Genomic DNA, 21,190 nt, shown 5'->3' with positions numbered 1-21,190 from the left:
GAAAATATTGAATAAATTTCTCACAGTCAACATCAAAACTAGCTTCAGAAATACATATATAATTGAATACAAAATATCGAAATATTTTAGAAAAAATCAATGAGTCTATTGCGTTCATTAGGGCAACCATACCTAAAATTTCCAAAGAAATAAATATTACAGATATTTTAACCAAAAAAAGAAATCCTGGTGGAGGTAATTGCCTGCACAACATTCTAACACAAATCTATCACAATAAACAACAATTAAGCATTATATTAGGACATTTCATCTAATCCCATCTTTTCACATCTTATTTCATCTTTCCTCTGAAATATTTCTATAAAATATTTCAGATATGAGATGGAAATCAATAAGTTTAAATTATATTATATCGTCTTAAGTTTAAATGTTATCTCGAAGTTTAAGTGTTGTATCAATCCGTTTGTTTAAACTCCACAGAGAATATTTGCAAGTTTAAGTGTTGTATCACACTGTTTGTTTAAACTGCACCGAGAATATCTGTAAAAAACATTTTAATGTCAAAATTAGTTCAACATTGACGGTTAACAATTAATAATATAATAAATACAAATCATTATCTCCTTATATCAAACATCTATTTATAGGTTTTAATATGAACTTTTAATTAATGCTAATCTAATCATACTTTATCTTTAAGTTGATCAATGTTAATGTTAATGTGTTTTAATTCAGACTTATTAGTTTGTTTAGTGATTGATCTGGTTCACCAATGATTCACTAAATGATCTAACTTATAATTGATCTAGCATGTGATTAATCAGACAATCATACCGTATAATATTAAATGCTAAAATTGTTTGTTAAATTATAATGTCATATCGATATTGAAAATTGAACTTCAAAATCTAGTTAACTGATGAAGTGTACTTTTCTCAACAAACTTTAAAATTTGATATAATCGGTTAACTCCTCCCTTCCATTCAATATAAAGAACCCTATTTGATTCTTTGCTTCCATAATATATATTTATATTTGTAAAAGAAAAAGATGTTTGTTTGTTTCACTGGTTGTTTGTAGGTTGCATTCATTCTCAATAACTCACTACACATTGTTTACACACAAAAAAAAAAAAACAATGCCCTTTATGATTTTTTGCAGTAGACTCACTTTCTTACCTACCAATATGAAAATAACAAATACCAGATACCTCTTCAGTAATCTGTGTTCTATTACTAACATCACATCTCAGAAAGGTTAAGACTTTAGACTGAACAAGTTGAGATGTCTCTGACTTTAGACTGAAGAAGTTGTCATGTCCAACATCTTCTGTACCAAGACATTTAACCACACCAGATAAACTATTTCGTACAATAAAAATAATTGTATCATATGTAAATTGTTATCATGCATGTATTTATATTAAACCTATACTTTTAAATTTTGTATTAATTGATTAGGTGTTCTTAAAAATAAAGCTTAGGTGATCTATAATAAAAGAGAAATAAATTACAAATAAATATGCAGTTTGAACCACCTGCTTAATGCAAATGCAACTTGCATCATCCTATATATACATTTTTTTCATACGTAAGTTAAAATATCTTCTGTTATAAACATCCCTTGCCTCTTATAAAATTTATGTATATATTTATTTAAACATAAAGTTATTGTTTTTTAAAATACATTTGTAAATATATACTAATATCCACAACTATTTATACCTGTAAATATATAAAATATAGGTATTGACATATATCTTTATAAAATCAAAATATAATAATATATTGTGTTTGGAGGAAGACATTTAAAATGAAAGAAGCATTTATGAGTAAAATAACTGAGATTTTTTTAGAAATTATATGCAATAATGTATGCATTTAATTAGTTAGTTTATACGCATAGATTTTAAAATATAGTCTAAAGGAGAATTAAAGGTCAACAAAAGTTGTGCAGTGGTTGAAAAAATCAGAAAAACATTATTTGAAGGAAAAAAGAGAGGAAGGCTAAGGATGTTGGAGAAGATTTGATTTTTGCAGCGGAAGTGTCGGTGGTGTAAAAGGTAGAAAGTTTTGTTAATAAATAATAATTAGAAAGAGGAAGTTTGGTATAAGGCATTAGCATATTTGTACTTGTTGAGTGAGTTTTCTTATCTTTCATGTGCTCAACCTTGCAATTTCATCTCATCAAATATCAGAGTCTCAAGGTTCCTTTTTGTTTTCAGAGGGTTTATTAAAAAGGTGAGGGATTGAAGCAGAAGAGAGCAGAAAGAAGATATGGGAGTAGATTTGAGACAAGTGGTTGCAGCAGTCCTCACCCTCACAATGTTTGTCATGCTTGGAAATATGATCAAAAGAGACCATTTTGATTCACTTCAAGTAACCCCTTTTTCTCTCCATCTTTCTTTCCCTTCCCCATTACTTGTTCATTTCCACTTCCATTTCCACACTTCACACACATCACAACACCCACATAACATAACACTTCTATTTCTTTCACATACATTATTTATAGATCCCCTGTTCACATTCACAAACTTGAGCCAGGAGAGAAGACCCCAGTTGTTTTATAGATCATTTTCAATCAAATACTCACAGGAATGTTATATAGTTCAACCATATCTTCTGCATTGCTCATCCATTCTCTTCAATTCCACCACAGAAGCTTGTGTTTTACAATGATTGTCAAACTATTAACTATTTAGACCATATTTCAATATCTGAACTCCCAGTTGGCTAGGAGTGTGAATTCCTATTGGTGATCAATTAGTCTTCTCTAATGATAGAATTTTGGAAGAAAGTGTGAGCTCTGCCCAAATAGGTTAATTACCTAAGTAAACAAATCCCAGAGTCTCTGATCTCTATTTCACCCTTCTCCCATCTGCTGTATCTCTCTACCTTTTCTCAGGAACCCAGTTCCTAATACGGTTCCGTGTGTTTTCTGGAGCTGGCTTATTTCTACTTTTACTCTTCTCACTTTCAAAGACACTGATTTCATTTTTTTTACTTTTACTTTGCAAGGAAAAGCTACCTGGAGGATCGGAGGATTCCAACTTTGAGACTGCTAAGTTTGATGCTACTCATGTGAGAAAGAATATAGGACTTTGGAAGGGAGACGTGGATGACCTAAAACCGTGTTGGGTTAAGCCATCTGCTGGTAAGGTTTTGTTTTAAGACTCACAGAAGTTGTTGAGGAACTTATATCATACAAATGCTAACAAATAGTAAATATTTGACACCTGTGTTGTCATGGGTGACAGATGATGTAGAGCAGACTGAAGGATTTGTTACTTTTGCATTAACCAATGGCCCCGAATACCATATTTCTCAGGTAACTTATTCAATCATTATGCTTAACTTATTGAGAAGTTGCTTATGTATATACAAGTACTTGCAGCAGTTATGCAAACGATAAAAATACGTTCCCTTTCATAATGGATATCCCTCTCCTACGAAAATAAATGGTGCCATTATTGTGCTCATCGTGTGATGATGATTACGTGAAGTTTATGTTTTGCTACAATGTTATTCATGTCACCCTTTATTAAAACGCATCATTGTACATTGATGTTATTATTAGCATTTTCATTCATAAATTGGTGGATCGTGATGCCTGTGATTCTTTCATTTACCTGTGCTTTCAATCTAGAACTTATCCTTGAAGTCAAGTATTGAGATGAACACTTTCGAAAAGTGACGATGATCTGCTTTGCCTCTTCTTTTCGCCCTTCCTGATTGTTGATGCCAGTTGCTGACATTTATATTTGTCAGTGCTTTATTTGTTGGTCATAGCTTAAGATGTACACAAATCATCAATAAAAAGTGTACTCAGATCCTGATATAGATATGCCTGATTTCTTTATTCTCTAACACTATAGTGATGGTTATCAGATAGCAGATGCAGTGATTGTTGCTAGAAGTCTGGGGGCAACGCTTGTGATACCTGACATCAGAGGAAGCCAACCTGGTGACAGAAGGTTAGTACTGAATTTTTTTCTATAAAATCTACACGGATGAGAGCATTTATTTTAATCCCGTGTCCATATTTTAACCTCTGCTTTGCTTATTCTATAAAGGGTTCCCTTCTCCCTCGGTAATTTTAAACGATAAGCTGAAAGTGAATTAGGCTTATTTCTCAACTGCCGAATAAATTTTCTTTTCATGCCTTTTTGTTTGTAAATGATTGGGGTCTGAATCTTCTCAGAAACCAACCTTGTTCTTTCTCTTTAAAACTTGGGCTTTTGGATCATTGGTCCTCGAAATAAGTGATGCTACTTTATTTTAATTGATCGGTCTCTAGACATCTTGCCTTAGTGATTTTCTGGCTATTAAGAAACATTGTACTAGTGAAATGATGGAAGTAAAACATCACGAGGAAGAGTGTAGGAAGATGGTTTTTGTTTGTGATTTATATCAACCACATGATTGAAAGGCTTGGCTAGAAAATTTCTCATATAATCTGTATATAAGGTTTACTTACTAATAGTTGTGACTCATTTTTATACCCTCCATCCTCACCCTTATTCAAAACATATTAATATGCCGTGGTTGTAGACTAAAAGTAAAATAGAAAATGGCTTAGTGCACTCCATTAGACAAGGGCCAATCTGAGCATACTTAATTGTAAATGTCGTTGATGAATAGCTCTTGAACTCAATTTTCTGTTCAGTCTATTTTACTTTTTGAGTGTAAATTGTAATGGTGTAGATGTTGGTAACTAATATAATTGAAATGTCAGGAACTTTGAGGACATTTATGATGTTGATGTGTTCATGAAAAGCATGGAAGGGGTGGTCAGAGTGATAAAGGATCTTCCTGCTCGTATATCAACACGGAATATTGCTGCTGTGAAAGTCCCGAATCGGGTTACAGAAGATTACATAGCTGAACATGTGGAACCAATATACAGAACAAAGGGAAGTGTGAGACTTGCAACTTACTTCCCTTCAATAAACATGAGAAAGGCAGGGAAAAAAGGCGACACTGATTCTGTTGCATGCTTAGCAATGTTTGGAAGTTTAGAGTTGCAGCCAGAAATGCATGAAGTGATTGACTCGATTGTTGAAAGACTAAGAACTTTAAGCCGAAATTCAGACGGCCAATTTATAGCTGTGGACTTGAGGCTTGAGATGTTGGATAAGAAGGGCTGCCAAAATAGTGATAACGATGGGGAGAAAAGCTGCTACAATGCACAAGAGATCGCAGTGTTTTTGAGGCAGATTGGTTTTGACAAGGATACCACAGTTTATGTGACTGAATCAAGGTGGGATAGCAGCCTTGATTCTCTCAAGGATTTGTTCCCTAAGACGTATACAAAGGTGAGATAAGTTGTTTAAATCTCTTATCATTCAAATTAGAACCATTGTTTTGTTTGTACTTGAAAGTAGACATGAACACTTTGTTGGTTGTTGGTTGGTGCAGGAAGCCATTATGCCAGCTGATAAGAAGAAAAAGTTCCTAGATTCTGAATTTGAGAAAGTGATTGACTTTTATATCAGTGCAGAGAGTGACGTGTTCGTACCAGCAATTTCAGGTCTGTTCTACGCGAACGTAGTTGGAAAGAGAATAGGTTCTGGAAAAACACGCATACTGGTTCCAGCTTCATCTGCTTCAGCCTCCAATTTTCTCTCTCCTTATGTCTCCAACAAAAACCACTTTGCTTATTCTTGTTACTGTTAGCAACAAAACCTGTGCATTTATTTGCTATGCTTCAAGACAGTCACACGGTTCCGGTTATGGCTTTTTGCGTTCACCAAAAGGGTTGAGCTATTCTATTCAAGTCACGGTCAAATGTGTACAGAGCGTTTTCTGTTCATCACAGTTTGTTTGTAAAATTCTGGTTGCCTCATTTTTATCTATCATAATTAGTGGTGGTGATGGTGAAACTAAAGATAATGTATTTTGTTTGATATCTTCATGGTATAGTGATCTCGCATGTATTGAATTTTTGGAGAAAAGGTATATCATTCCATTTCAGACCAGTTTGCATATGAGCTAATAATTTATTAAAAGATTTTGATTTGATTGCTAGTGAGATTATGAGGGACAATTTCTGAATCAATGACTAATATTTTAGACACGGTGAGAAGATAGAGGAAGTGAACCTGATTCCCTATGATGCATGTAGTGTGCAGTATAGTAGTGCAGATGCAAATAGGGCTATAATTGCCTTCTCTTGGAAGTCCCCAATCACAATCACCATTCAATTCATCACTTCCCTAGGGATGATTCTTTTAAACAAATTTTTAAAATTTTATATCTTTAGCTAACATCAAAGATGATGGTTGTTTTAAGCGTGGGTCAAGATCAATTGTCTGGTTTTCAATGTGATTGTCTAAGGTTTGATCTTTCTCTGCAACTAAACCATTTGGTTGAAAAGTCTTTTGTGTAATTAAACCATTTGGTTGAAAAGTCTTCTGTGCAAATAAACCATTTGGATAAAATCTGATAAAGGTTTTTTTTTATATTAAAGTCAGTTTATCTTATATAAATAACAATGAATGTTGTAATTAATGTGTGTAATTGATTTTCTACTTTTTGACTCTTTTTTTTATAGTTTTTGTGATGGTTTTTTATTAAAGTTGATCTTACTACGATCTAATTGTAAATAATTATATCTTAATTTTGAGTTGATTCCTTTTAAGATTGATATTTTTTTATACTGTTTAATTTGAGTAGTTTGATGAAAACCAAACTATCTGTTAGGTGATTATCTAGGTTCAATAACATCATATACGTGATTTGGTTGATAATGATTGTCCGATTTGTATGACGACTATCCAAACTTAAATAGCTTATTCATTGAACCAGTGATTGACCATTCAATCTGATGTACGACTTTCTGTTTATTATATTTTATTTTAATTTAACAAATTCATTACATTATTTAGTAACTTTCATAAACTTTTATCTCATTTCTTTGATTTTTTTATCATATTTTTTCTTAAATCAAATAACCTTACTTTCACTTCTTTCTCTTCTTAAATCTAGTTCCTCAAATTCATATTTAGAAACAAACATAACCTTGGTTTTTGTGTAAGACAATCTCTATTCAACCTTCTCCAATCCTGGTTTTGTGAAGTTCATGCACAATTTCAATCACACCCTTATTTGGTCTCCCACCACTATATTTAGGTTTTTTATTTTTTTAAATCGTTTATCCCCATCCAACATGTTTTCATTTTTATTTTTCAATCTCATCCCTTACTTGTTATATTATTTCACCCTATATACTTATTCTGTTGTATTCCAACATCCTATTTATGATTTGATTTTATTTTATTTTTCTCTTCGTTTTGATTTACCTTATCCTAGAATAAAAGTTATATAATATTTTTGAGTACTAAACAAATTTAAAAGAATTCAATAGAAGTTCAATTAAAAATATATAAATTTGTCATACACTCAAAATTTAATTAAACCTTTTAAATATATATATATATATATATAATACGAAAGAAATGCTAACTTTTTTCGCTGTAAAATAAGTCCAGTTTTGATTTTTAAAATAATTTTTTAATTTAATTGATATTATCAACTTCTAATAATACATATTTTTTTTTTGCCGTAGACTGTTTTAAAATAAATTACATCGTATTGTAACATATAAAAGCGAATGCATTTTCGAAAAGAATATAGTTTTTTAATAAGATTGTAATAAGTGTGAAAAAGTTTAATTACATGTAGACAAAGAGATTAAACGTGATTGTAGGCTGTGGAGGTGGAGCCATGCAAATTCCCAGTTACAGTTACATAGAATTTGAAGCGATGAAACTGATTCCGTGGGCTGGAATTGATCCGTAAATATATTTATAAATCATAGTTGTTTTTATAATAAATATATTGATATGTAAATATATATTTATAAAGTTGTTTTTATAATAAATTATTTTAGTTTTATAATAAATTACAGTTGCTTAATTATTAAAATGTATTAATTTCAATTGAGAAAAAAATTGGAATTTGAAATCCTTACGTAAACTATGGATATGGTGTGTATCGTTTGAGAGAGATGGATGCGGTTGGAGAGTGTTTTTCGTATGGTTTAAGCCAAAATTACATTAAGATAAATTAATACAGTACGGTTACGTGTGTGTGTGTATATATATATATATATATATATATATATATATATATATATATATATATATATATATATATATATATATATATATATATATATATATATATATATATATATATATAATAGATGTTATAGTTACTCTATAAAATAATTGTAATAATATTATGTACATATTTATGTTGTTTTAATCAGTGTGAGGTCTCTTTTAATAATTCTATACTATTGTTACAATTTTCATATATATACACCTTTACTCCATTTTGTGCCTCTTGAAAACACTAGCTCTCTCTGACTACAAAGTTTGAAATTTTAGCTGCTTGGTTTGTGCCGTTCTGTCTTCCAATTTTGTCTTTCGTTTTCATTGTATTTTGATTTGCCACTTTCATTTCCTTTTAGCTTTTATTACTTCTCTAAAATTTATTGATTTTGTTTGAGTTTTCTTTTCTTTGGATTCTTAAGTTGAGCTCAAAATTCACTGTATCTTTTCCATTGAGCACTTGATTTTAATTTTGGAGGTTTCACTAAAGAACTAAAGAGAAACAAGAATGGTAAAGGACAAGAGCACACATTATAGATAGTGAGGTCCTATTGTTTTCACTTTTATTTCTTTACTTGAATCATGGTAGGTACTGGAGATGAAGGTGATCATTATAACTTAAATGGAACAGGATGAACAATTCATACAAGACAATCCATAAGGAGAGATATTTTACACAACCCACAATTAAATGTTTGGGTTAATGTAATATTGCATTACATTGTCCAAATAAGAAAACCATGGTCTTGAAGGACAGAGGTTGTCACTACTAAGTTATGCTCTACTAGCTCATCTAATACCTCCAGTGATATTGATAATGGAGAATTGAGGTTAACAATGAAGATGGGGTTAAAAGGGAGTATTTCGAACTGAATGCTTGATTCTACAGAAGGTGTTCTTTGCCTGTTGCTGGAGACAGTTGTATAATGTGCCTAGTGCTAGGTTGGTTAGCAAGTTAGACCTCACGAACCACCCCACACCTTAAACCTATTATTTGAAATGGCTTTGTAGAGGTGAGTCGGCTGTTGAACAACACACATTGGTTAATTTTACAATTGGAAAATATAAAGATGAGATGTTGTGTAATGTGATTCCCATGGAAGTTGGTCATGCGTTGCTTCGTAAACCTTGGCACGTTGAAAGAAATGTGAATTATCGTGTGAAGTTCAATAAATTCTCTTAATTTATCATATGACCAAACTTGATTCACATTCCCTTGAAGAAGCAAGAGCTAAGAAAATTGCATTGAAAGAGAATATAGGAAAATAGAGAAAGTAGTTGAATAAAAAAACATGAATGGGGACAAAAAGAAATGGAAAAAAGAGATTAAAAGAGTGACTTGAGAGAAAACGAAATGAGTGGGAAAAAAAGTACAAAAGAGACGGCAAGGCAAAATAAAGAAAAATGTGAGTGCTCTTGTCATTACGCTACAAATTTGTTTGATTTTATATCTAATTATTTGATTAAATGAGAAATTGGAGAGGAGCTGTCAAATGAGGAATGTACATCTCTAATCCCTACTTCCAAGTTGAACAATGAATTCATTTCTACTTTTAGATTTTCTTGTGCACCTAACCATATAACTTCCTTTATTTTGATTCCAAGAAAGAATTAAAGGATCAGTTGGAACGGCAATTTGAAGAAAATGATGCACATGAAGATCAAGGCAACCACTGTGATTACAAAATTTCGAATCCCTAATGTTTTTTATTGATTTGCAACAAGTGTTAATTCTTGATTTGCATGATACTTGTGATTTGCATAATCTTATTCTTAGCTCACAGTGCGAAGCCCTAAGACTTGAAAATAACACTTATCATTGTTCAATCCTCTTTAAATTTGTGGACAAAATCATTTAAAGGAGGGAATGATGAAGATCAACCAAGGAAAAGGGACGATAAAGCACAATTAGATCAATGACAGGAAAACGGAGGAAAGGTAAATGAAGCCCAAATTGAGCCAAATTCACACATACAATAATTTATTCAACTTGTGGAATAAATATTATGGATAGGCTGAATACAAGGACCACGCTCGTTTTCTAATTTTTCCTTTGAATTTTTGTAGTTATTCCAATGCAATAATTTCAGATTATTCTAGATATGTTGAGTCTGTTTTTTATGTTTTACTGGTTTTCAAAGCCATTATTTGATAAGGGAGGTTTTATCCAGTGAATAATTCATTCTTAATGTTGATACGACACGAAGTCAGTGAACAAGAAACTGGAATGCTGATACCAAGAAGTCAGTGAACAGGACACTCTATCAAGGTCAACATGGGGAAACATAAAGATTCAGGAGTTGAAGAAGATAAAAGCTCAACAAATATCCTTTTGGCTAAAAAATATTATGCCAAAAATCAATGCACTACACGAAACGCTCCAAACTAAGTAGTAACATTGACACCAGAAAATTAGACAATCCACTCCCATTACAAACCTAACCTTTAGCTGCATTCTATTACGACACAATAGACCATTAAATAGAGATGAAACATTGTTTAAATAGAAATATAGCCAGGAACTGCAAAATAATGCAAGAATCTCAAGGGAAAAAATCCTGCCAGCACCATGGTTATATGGAACCTTTATTCAAAATAGAGGAATAAAAAAGCACAAACCAGTATGTTAAAAGCGGAAATTATAACAAATTCATCCTTTTCCACCAATAATGCTAGAGGCAAGGTCAGCAACACTGCATTAATAGAGAATACAAAATATGATTACATAACCCAATGGTAGGTACTGCAATTCTAAAGGAGAACGGACCTAATCACACTATCAAAAGACTATAATAGAAAATATTCACAAACAAGAGCAAAAAATTTAAAGGGACAACAAAAGTGTTTTTCCTATAGGATAATGTCTAAATCTAAATCATATCTAATGATGAACCAATTAAATCTAAACTTTCTTAATGGGACGTATAGTGTTTTTGTTTTAAGTTCCATTTATCCTGTGTCTCCAATATTGCACTACCCTTCATCTAATTCACTCTGCTTATTAGGGTATTTACAAGTCTTCTCTACACAAAGCCCTACTACCCAAGGTAAGATTTACCACCTTTTCAACAATAAATGGTACACCAAATCTGTTAGGAATCAAGAATTGAAAAGAGAAAGAAAAAAAAAGGTTTAATTGAATAGAATGAAAAGAACAAGAAATAGGAAAGTTCTCTCTCCTTTAAGGCCTTCACCTTCAAAGAGTCATGAGCCATTATTTTTCCCTATTTTCTTGCCTTTGTGTACCGATCTTAATTGTTAACGCGTGCTTAATTGTCTATTGTTAGTGCATTTTCATTGATTGGGTTTTATTGGGCCAGTAATTCAGATTTTAATTAATTTCAATACATTTGGTCTAATTTTTGTTTTTAGGTTTTGTTGTAAAGCATTTTTCTGGGCTTGGACATTTATTTCTTGGACTGAAGAGTGCCACATCACCTTTTTCCACATCACCTTATGGTAGAAAATCACAAATGCAACTAGCTCGGAAGGCAAAAGAAAAAGAACCTCTAATAGCTAGAGAAGAAAAAAATTCTAAGAACTAGAATTGAAGAAGCTAAAAGAGTTAAAGAGGAGGAAGCTAGAAGAGAAAGGGAGGAGAGAGAAAAGAAAGAAAAAGAAGAAAATGAGAGAAGAGAAAGGGAGGAGAGAGAAGAGAGAAGAGAGAAAAGAAAGAGAAAGAAGAACTTGAAAGAAGCGAAAAGGAGAGGGAAGAAATCCGACTCAAAAAAGAATTGCTACTCAAGGCACCTCCTACTCTCACAATTATAATTCAATCAAGAGTTTTAAAGGGAGTTTTCCAAGCTACTCAAGGCACCTCCTACTCCCACAATTATAATTTAGTCAAGAGTTTTAAAGAGAGTTTTTCAATCTTTGAATTCTTACCATTTCATTAATGATTCTCATTTCTTTACTTTTGAAAATCTAACTCCACTTTCACTCCCCATTGTTTTTAACTTCTGAATAGCTTTTGAAAAATCACACTTTGAGTTATTTTTGCATAACAAGTTACGAATAACTCAAGGTGGACAAAAACTTTCTTGTAAAATAGGTCTTATTACTTTTAAAAAAAATCCAAAGAAACTAAAACAAGAGGTGTTCAGTGCTTCAAGTTCTTTGAAAGAGAGAACATTTCTTCTGAGTATCCTCACAAAAGAATAATGGTTTAGAAAGATCAACACATTGGAAGCCTATATGACTCTCATTCTAGTGAATCAGAAGTTTTAAATTTTGTAAAGGAAAATCATTTCGAAAATACAAAAAACTTTAATCATTTGTTCTTTACTTTAGATATACATCTACCATGGGACAAAAACTCATTCATCTTCTGTTTAATGGTTATTACAGGTACATCTTTGTTCCTGGAGGAAATAAACAACTAGGAGTTATGGTCCCTTAAATACCTTTCCGATTTGAGGAAAGATCGTTTTTCAAGAGGGATGGAAAGCCATCTAAGGAGCTTGAAGGAGATCCATCCAAGGAGCTACAACTTGTACCAGGGCTAGGAGAATGGAGAAAGAAGGACTTCAAGGACTTTTACTCTTGTGGAAGATGGTGTTTCAAGCTTGTTTTTACCATTCTCTTAAGCTTTGTAAAAATGTACATATGTCTTTCATTAGGTGTTGTATTTGGGCCAAGGACCTACCCATCCAGGGAACTTAGAAAAAGTTGAAGATTTTGGAAATTTAACCGGATCTAACTCAGAGGTCCAGAAAATATGTGCCCATAGTCGAATGAAAGTCCTTTGAGTCTAGTTTCCAACAAAAAAACAATCAGCTCATTTGGAATTCTGCATAAAAAATTATGAGTCAAACAGTTGGCAAAGGTCAGAACTGTCAAGATGTAGTCAATTGGGCTAGTTCTTGAGCTTCTTGCGTCAATTTGGGCTTTGGAGAAGGAGAGCACCTCTTATGGGCTTTGCTAAAGCCTTAAGGTTCTTCTAAAAAGAGAGAGAAGGCTCCCATGCTTTGAATCTAGTCTCATCCAAAGTAGAAAGCCTCATTCATCCCCCTTCGACATTGGCAGATTCAAGAGCCTTTGTAGTTCAATGTATTCTTCTTTAGATTCATGAACTTTAGTCCTTTCTAGAGTCACTCCTTCACCTATAAAAGGAATGCTCTACCATTTGTAATTTTTTGAACTTGGAAATAAACACTAGAGACATTATGCCAAATTGCATTCTCTCTTCTTCTAAGTTCACTTAGGTTGTCTTCTACAAAGACTCTTCTTAACCCTTTTACTTGTAGGTTGGCCTAACCTCCTTCAAGAGCATCCCAAAACCCACTTTACATGCCTATCTTCCTTCATCAATTCATGGCTTCCGCTCATCTTTCTTCATCTCCACGGAGGCTTCATCAAGTTGCTTGAAGAGGTTTCCATCACCCTCTCTAATGCAATCATTTCTAATTATATTTATTATCTAGTGCTTCTACTCATGTATTATAATATTTTCACATTTGCACTACCATGCTTATTTCCTTGTTGCTTATTACTCTTTAGTATTCAGTTCTAAGTAAGTGGTTACTTTGGTCCTTGAAAGTGGAAGACACCATCATATTAGTCCTTAAAACTTATATAGTTACCATCATTCTAGTCTCCAAATTAATGTTAGTATCGTCACCTCAGTCACATTATTTTTTAATTAATGTGACAACTTCCTACAAATATAGGGACCAAATAGACAGTTTACTCTTCAATACTATATGACTTAACGATTCCTATATTTATGCAGTAAAATTTTCCTTCAATCTCTAGTGGTACTTTTCTATCACTAACAATGCTTACAGCGCTCGCTCATTTCTCTCAACCGTTTGAGTTGTATGGCTTATTATCTTCCTCTCTATTTTCTCATCATGAAGTACCGTGGTTCCAAGCCACTTCAATCATGTGACATAAAGTATGGCCTCCCATTTTAACTATAAGGTCAAACCAGTGCCCCTTCTGCTTAACGTACATTCAAACACTATGTTTAACATCTACTTACACAAAATTTGTGTTCTCAAAGCATGTCTCCACATCTCTACCTTTCCATTCGTCTTCTTTCTCAACACTCCATCTAGCTATATATCGGCAAAATACATGCATCACGACACCAGCTCTTCATTTTGTTCCTGAAGGTGAAGCACGAGTTTGGGGTTCTGAAATTGCCCAAAATAATAGGCTCAATAGAGTCCCATTGAAGCAAACATAGCTTATCATAATATCTCTCACTGACTTCGGTTTTTTAAAGGAATATCAAAAACTCACTTTTAAATGTAATAAAAGAGACCCGGAGCTATAAAGGACCAAGTCATTTCATTCATGCCATTCAGCTTGCCCCGAGATGACGATAAGGAACTAATTTAAAACCAAGACAAAATCATTACCCCTTAGACTTCAGTTACTAAAGACAAAGTTTGTCATGTTATATAACAAATTGGACCATAGCAGTGACAGGTGCATAGATTCCCCATCAACTCTCCTTCTAACCAACTCCAGAATCTCAACCCAAAGGGTTAAAAAAGCTGTGAATCTCTAAATGCACACCAAAAACACAATGCATTCATAACTAATAAGAGCATGTAGACCAGTTAAAACACCAGCCTCGAAGTACTAACATAACCTCTATACAGTAACCGACAATCAAAGAGACAACAAAATTTAACCAAAGAAAAGGAAACGAATATTAAAAAAAAAAACTAAAACAAAATTTACTTTTGCTTTTAGATTTGAAAACTGCATACTTGGAAATTAGGGTTTTCGAGAATAATACCTCATTTAGGTGGGGCGGAGTAATGTTGGAGGAGATCATCATAAGGGTCCCTCCTACCAGGAACTTGGCTAATTTGGGCATCCCATGCAAGCTGAGAATTGTGGCGTTCGAATGTCCAGAAACCATAGGGCCGCATGGGGTAGCTCCACATCTCTTTTGTCTTCTCGCACCTGTCCTTCACTCTATAAACGTGCTCCCTGAACCTCCGATCTCTTTCCTTCGGGTCTTCCATCAACTTCAATACCAAGTTTTCCGCAAATTCCATGATGAAACCCATTTTCCCTCTCTTCTCTGCCCTTCCAATGAAAAAACAAAAAGTACCCAAATTTAATCTAATAGAAACCCTAAATCACGAAATATGAAAGAGAAAAATACATTTTATAATACATATACTTTGTATTTCAAAAGGTATCTTTTTAAATTATCTGTGGGTATTTCATATAGGTTAGACTTGTGAAATCAAAAGTAAAATCTATAATTTTTTTACAATATCTTTAATAATTTCAATTAATATCTGGAGTTCTATCTCTACTTCTTATATCAATTTCGAATTGAAAAAAATGGAATACTAAATCTATTTACTGTCTCTTTGTTAATAAATTGGTAGTATAAAAACAAAATAGATGTATAAAATATAATAATCCCTACATGCAACTAATTGGATTAAATATAAAATAACCTAAAATCCTTCTTTATTTTCATCTCAAGAATTTGAACTGAAACAATTTATATGTGTTTAAAAAGGTATACTATTAATAATTCTCATTTCATTAATTATATTGCAAACATTTTACTATGGAAACTTAAAATATTAGTTATTAATTAATTTTAATAATAATTTTTATTTAAGAGAAAAGAAAAAGGACAATATATATATATATATATATATATATATATATATATATATATATATATATAATACGAAAGAAATGCTAACTTTTTTTCGCTGTAAAATAAGTCCAGTTTTGATTTTAAAAGCATCAATTTTACTTTGAATTTTTTTTTTCCAGAACATGTTTCAAAGTTCATTGGCCTACACCAATGTAAATGCACAGAAAAGGCAACAACAATACTAATTGGCAAACAAAAAAAAAGAAGAAACCAATAGAAACATAATAAAAGAAGAAATAAATTAAAGCAATAGAAACATAATAAAAGAAGAAATAAATTAAAGCAGCCAATAAGTCAGTTTTTGTTTTCAAAATAACACGTGGATAAAGTTCAGGAAATAAAGCAACGTCAATTTTCCTTGCATTTTTTCAATACTGAAAATCAGTTCCAAAATCAAGATTTAATGGATTAGCAATGTATAATTATCAAGCACCACATAACTATAAAGAGACGTGGTAGCAAAGGAAAGGCTAATTGGACTATACCAGACCAAAATTTCAACGTCAAATAAAATTAGCATCACTGACCTCAATTGTGATTCAAAATTTCTTTTAGACAACAAATTTAAATCAATATTATACAAAAATTAGGTTGGATAGAATCTATATGTAAAAAAATTAGATGGAAGTGATGGCCAAGATTTTATGGTTCGATTCTGCCAACAAATTTCCTCAAATTCAAATCTCAGAAGAGGGAGCTTTGGCATCTTCATCGCGATGACACTTTCCCACACAGTAAAAATAATTCACGATAATATTTATAATCACTGAACGAAAACAAACAAATATAAAATTCAACAAAAAGCATGAATATCAGTAATAATAATCGAAAACAAAAATGGAACAGATCACTCAGTTCAGCGGGGTAGTCGACACGCAACGCTATCTCTCGAAAGAGAGAATGCTCTGCATTCCGGTCTGTTGAGCTTGAATTTTATGGAGTCAACACCGTGATCTCAAACGATTCATATAAAGATTCATCGAAAAATAAGACGCTAATCGGATATGTATAATGAACACAAAAGAAGATGTCATGAAAAAATATATTAAATGAACTATTACTCCGAGAAGGTGTCGCCGTATCTCCGATGCAGATCTGTGTGGAAGCTTTGGGGAATTGTTTGCACATGCTGAATTCATAGGCAACAACATATTAGAGTTTCTGGGAAGGCGAAAACACGGATCATACGACGTCGTTTCTAAATAGTAAAAGCTCGTTTTAGAGATGGGCCGGGCTCTATCTTGCTTGGTTCTTTTAGTAACAAAAAACAAATTCCTTAAGATCAACAAATTTTCTTTTGACACCCCATGCATTTTTGACTTGGCCTCTTATAATGTAAAAAATTAAATTCCAGAAAACCCATTATAAAATATACGCCCGAATGCATAGAAAGTGTATCAACAAAATTGTTAGATGTAAGAAAAAAAGGGTCCTAAAATGAAATGTTTTCTCAGCTTTTTTAACACTGATAACACTTTTTAAGATGAAATATTTCCACTTATCGAAACAATATTTTCACAAATAAAAATAAACTATTTTTATTTCTCTATTTATTAAATAAAAACCTTAATTATCTAAAGAGTAATAATAAAAATATAAAAAAAAAATAAAAATAAACAAAATAAAAACAATGATACTGATTACCAAGCTACGGTAGTATGAACGTTGGATTTGTTTCAAAAAGTTTCCTCTACAAAGTTATGGGATTTTTGACCCATCATAGCCCCATCCTCCATCTATATAAATAAGGCTCTATGTTTCTCTAAAAAACACACTTTCATACTCCCATTCTTGTGTTTCTCTATCTCGTTCTCCCATTCTCTTTTTCTCTCTTATATTTCTTTTATAATATCTGAAGTTACTTATTTATATCTTTTAAATTTTTTTATTAATTCTAAAATTCTCGAAAAATTCAAAAAGTTGTTGTTATATTTTAAAGAAATTAAACAGCACTATAAATAAATCCTTAAATATATTAAATATACATAACTGAGAAAATCTAATTTATTCTTGTTTTTATCAACATTTACAGCATATCCGATATAAAAATTAAGATAAAAGAAATATTATTTAATTAAACTTTTATTGAAATGATTTATTTTGGGGAAAAAGTCTCGGCGTTTAGGTGAGATATGATCGACCGATGTGTGAGACATGGTAAATATGATTCTAAGAGAGAAAAATAATGTTTAAAAGCGACAAAAGAAGAGGTCAACTTTCGTAATGAAACATATTAACATATTAGACGAATCACACATGCAACACAATTCTTCCTTCGTCTACCAAAACTCTTCTTTTCCATGTTAAAAAGCAGAGGTTTAACAAACGTAGAAGCAACCGAGGCTTGTGTTGTGGTCGACCTCATCCACACCTTTCACCAAGTTCTGTGGTAGTGTCTGGTGTTTAATCTTTAACAGCTTATTCACTTGAATGAATTTGAGGGAGAGTGATTGAATGGATTTGAGAGGATTTGAAGGTAAATTTTTTATTATTTATTTAAGTGGATTTTGGAGGTAAGTGAGAGTGAATTTGGAAGTAAAGTTTTTTTAATCGGTCACATCAATCAAATCCTACACTAATTCTCACAAACTTTACTTCCAAATTCACTCTCACTTATCTCCAAAATCCACTCAAATAAACAACAAAAAATTTACCTTCAAATTCTCTGAAATTCATTTAATCACTCTCCCTCAAATTCATTCAGGTGAACAAAGCCTAAAACTGTCACACATTAAAACATTTGTGGATAATGTTCCTGCAAACAAAGACACGATAGTTTTTTTAGTGTAGAAGACTTAATTATATTATTTCTGCACCTCCACCACCCGAAATACTTATGCACCTCCCCACTAATTTCTTTTATTCCAAAAATACTCTACACATCCCCACTATTTTCTTTTATTTCAAAAATACCCTACACCTCCCCACTATCCTCAACAATCTTTCTCTTTCTCTCTCTGCACTAAAGGAGCATTATCTTTCTCTTTCTCTCTCTACATTAATGGAGCATTCATATGGCTTAGATTTAAACTTGTGATATATTGCAAAATATAAACATAATAGTATTAATAGTAAATACTATATTATTATTATTATTATTATTATTATTATTATTATTATATACTAACTTTATAACGACGAAAGAACTAAATAAATATCAAATATTTAACAAATAACTTTTCTTTTATATTTTAAGTATTTAATAATATTTTTATATTATTTATCTAATAAATTAAATATTTTATTGAAGTTATTTGAGTCAAACATGTCGGTAAGTTAAAACATAATATAATGTTAAAAATTATAGATATTAAATGTAAAAAAACACACATATATATAAACATTTTTCTAGAAATTTAGAACAAAATTTTACCATTTATTAAGTGATTTGAAGAAAAAAATATATATTGAACAGTAAAAATAAGATTGAATCAAGCTTATTTAAGGGAAAGTGTAAATAAAATTTTGCAATATATCACAAGTTTAAATCTGAACCATGTGAATGCTCCATTAATGTGGAGAAAGAAAGAGAAAGATTATTGAATATAGTGGGGAAGTATAGGGTAATTTTGGAATAAAAGAAAATAGTGGGGAGATGTAGAATATTTTTGGAATAAAAGAAAATAAGAAGGAGGTGCTGGAGCACTTGGGATGATGGAGGGAGCAACACCCTTAACATTATAACTTCATAGTTTCAATAAAAATTAAAAAATCATCAATAGCCCAACAGCGTGGCAGCAGCGGTCCAATTCAGCAGTGGCCAAATTATTGCTTTGCCTCAACGCATTATGAAACTGCGTTTCGTTAATCCTCCAAAAAAAACTTCAGCCCATCTCAACAAAGGTGCTATGTTTTTGTTCATTCATTTCAACGCTGACCCAGTTATTTTATTTAGTTCAAAACAGCCAGTTCATTGCTTCAGCCCAATTCAAGCCCAACATCATTAGCCCACTCTTAGATTTTGGCCCCTTTTGACTATGGGCTGATCTGCAAAAAGAAAAGAAATTAGGAAAATAACAGCAAAACATTTTTATTTTGTTATAAAAAAAATACTATTTATTTAAAACTATTATTTATCTTCTAAACACAAAAAATAGGTAAATTTAGAGGGTTATCACACCCTACACTTAAAAAACTGCCCTCCTGGGCAGGGAAAATTAAAATGAAAACAAAAAAATTAAAGACTCAAACTACAAAATGAAAGACTCAAAACAAAACTCAGAAATAGGACCTATTCACAGCTCATTCAATCCTGCCAATTAATCATTTCTCAGCCATTTCATTCAATCAGATCTGCATAATCATAATTCTCAACCTTAAACATCAGTTTCAGCAATCCAAGCATTTGAAAAACAACTCAATTCAACCAAATTCAGCAATGAACATATTCAGAAAAGCAGAAATCAGTTTCAGCCTCACAGGAACAAGTGTTTACACTCATATTCACTCAAGTGTTTAAGGCTGTCTTGTTTCACTCACTCATGTCATGCTAACTTCCATTCTTAACTTTGAAAAGATTCTAAGTGAAAGTGCTTTGCATCTAGATCAAAAGGTCTTTATGGTTTGTAATGTAAAAGGCATGAAAGGTTAGAAAACACAAGGCTAATAGAGATAGAGAAACTGTGAAGAAGAAGGGAGAACCTAGAACTCAGTGCACTCTATGTTTAACTTTGGCCAATTCAATTTTTTCTTTTTCTCTCTGGTTTTCAACTCTGTTCAGGTCTTTTCTTTCAAGTCTTTTGCATTTTTTTTCTCTTTTTTCAGACCTACTCTTTTCTTTTTCACACAACCAGATTTCTCAGCTCATTTTTCTTTTCTTTTTCACTCTTGGCCTTTCTTTTCTTTTTCACACAACCAGAACTTTGTGTGACGTATCTGCGTATTGGTAATATACTAACTGTAGCCCTGTACATAATTCATAATTCATGTCATGCATAGTGGTACTAACGGTGACCATATCGGCTCTTAAGTTGGGGTGACCCTCGGTAGGTAGGTAAGATATTCTTATGAGACTTCCATTGTTCCTTTTGTGTAGGTACATCAAAGAAGGTAGCACAGTTAGCGTAATGGGAGTTGTTCAAAGAAATGACAATGTACTTATGATTGGCCCTCCTCCTGAATCTTTGACGACCGGATGCTAGTGGGCTAAATGTATATTTCCAGTTAGCCTTGAGGGTATTATTTTGGGATGTGAAGACACATCAAAGATTGATGTCATTCCAATGTAGTCGCGCTCTCCAGAAACCCCCATTTTGATATTCTTCTTTGAAGAAGTATTTTCTTACCACGACTTAAAAATATGGTGGTCCGAGTTTGTATTCTTGTAAATGTTATTGGTAAGCGTGATGGGTCTGCAACTGACATCAGTCATTTTCTTTTTCCTACTCTCAACTCCTACTTTGTTGTATAGCTAATGAAAATTCGTATTCGTTTATTATTCCTAAGGTTCTTTTAATATGTGTGGTTTT

The 21,190-nt window shown here is 32.1% G+C and overlaps 2 protein-coding genes and 1 non-coding gene across 7 annotated transcripts; 1 reads left to right on the top strand and 2 right to left on the bottom strand.

Annotated features, from left to right (window-relative positions):
• The first annotated feature begins 1,916 nt into the window (after positions 1–1,916).
• On the top strand, positions 1,917–5,941 carry LOC108334374 (protein MANNAN SYNTHESIS-RELATED 1). 3 transcript variants are annotated; one of them, XM_017570176.2, is made up of 7 exons: positions 1,917–2,023; positions 2,186–2,339; positions 2,982–3,117; positions 3,221–3,291; positions 3,852–3,937; positions 4,699–5,278; positions 5,382–5,941. In XM_017570176.2, exons 2-7 carry the CDS (start codon positions 2,238–2,240, stop codon positions 5,637–5,639), a joined length of 1,233 nt encoding a protein of 410 aa, XP_017425665.1. In that variant the 5' UTR covers positions 1,917–2,023; positions 2,186–2,237; the 3' UTR covers positions 5,640–5,941. The 3 variants fall into 3 exon arrangements, with proteins under 3 accessions (XP_017425665.1, XP_017425664.1, XP_017425666.1); XM_017570175.2 differs by having other exon boundaries at positions 1,962–2,100; XM_017570177.1 differs by lacking the exon at positions 1,917–2,023 and having other exon boundaries at positions 2,107–2,339; positions 2,988–3,117.
• An 8,889-nt stretch (positions 5,942–14,830) lies between these two features.
• On the bottom strand, positions 14,831–16,901 carry LOC108334416 (uncharacterized). Of its 3 annotated transcripts, none has more exons than XM_017570253.2 (2): positions 16,784–16,901; positions 14,831–15,122 (listed from the first exon to the last, which is right to left on the bottom strand). In XM_017570253.2, exons 1-2 carry the CDS (start codon positions 16,848–16,850, stop codon positions 14,833–14,835), a joined length of 357 nt encoding a protein of 118 aa, XP_017425742.1. In that variant the 5' UTR covers positions 16,851–16,901; the 3' UTR covers positions 14,831–14,832. The 3 variants fall into 3 exon arrangements, with proteins under 3 accessions (XP_017425742.1, XP_052726605.1, XP_052726604.1); XM_052870645.1 differs by having other exon boundaries at positions 14,831–15,127; positions 16,784–16,800; XM_052870644.1 differs by lacking the exon at positions 16,784–16,901 and adding an exon at positions 16,208–16,223.
• Positions 16,568–16,677, bottom strand: LOC128194874 (small nucleolar RNA Z107/R87). The gene has a single exon (XR_008246323.1). It is a non-coding gene; the product is annotated as a small nucleolar RNA Z107/R87 (small nucleolar RNA).
• Positions 16,902–21,190: the final 4,289 nt, after the last annotated feature.

The sequence above is a fragment of the Vigna angularis genome, chromosome 11 (assembly GCF_016808095.1).
Source record: "Vigna angularis cultivar LongXiaoDou No.4 chromosome 11, ASM1680809v1, whole genome shotgun sequence".
Taxonomy (NCBI): Eukaryota; Viridiplantae; Streptophyta; class Magnoliopsida; order Fabales; family Fabaceae; genus Vigna; species Vigna angularis.
This window is presented reverse-complemented; position numbering and strand designations above follow the sequence as displayed.

Coding starts and splice junctions, on each gene's coding strand:
- LOC108334374 (XM_017570176.2), top strand. CDS start 2,238: ATGGGAGTAGATTTGAGACAAGTGGTTGCAGCAGTCCTCACCCTCACA. Junction 2,340..2,981: donor ACCATTTTGATTCACTTCAA/GTAACCCCTTTT, acceptor TTACTTTGCAAG/GAAAAGCTACCTGGAGGATC. Junction 3,292..3,851: donor CCGAATACCATATTTCTCAG/GTAACTTATTCA, acceptor GATGGTTATCAG/ATAGCAGATGCAGTGATTGT.
- LOC108334416 (XM_017570253.2), bottom strand. CDS start 16,850: ATGTGCAAACAATTCCCCAAAGCTTCCACACAGATCTGCATCGGAGAT. Junction 15,123..16,783: donor TACGGCGACACCTTCTCGGA/GTAATAGTTCAT, acceptor TTGGAAGGGCAG/AGAAGAGAGGGAAAATGGGT.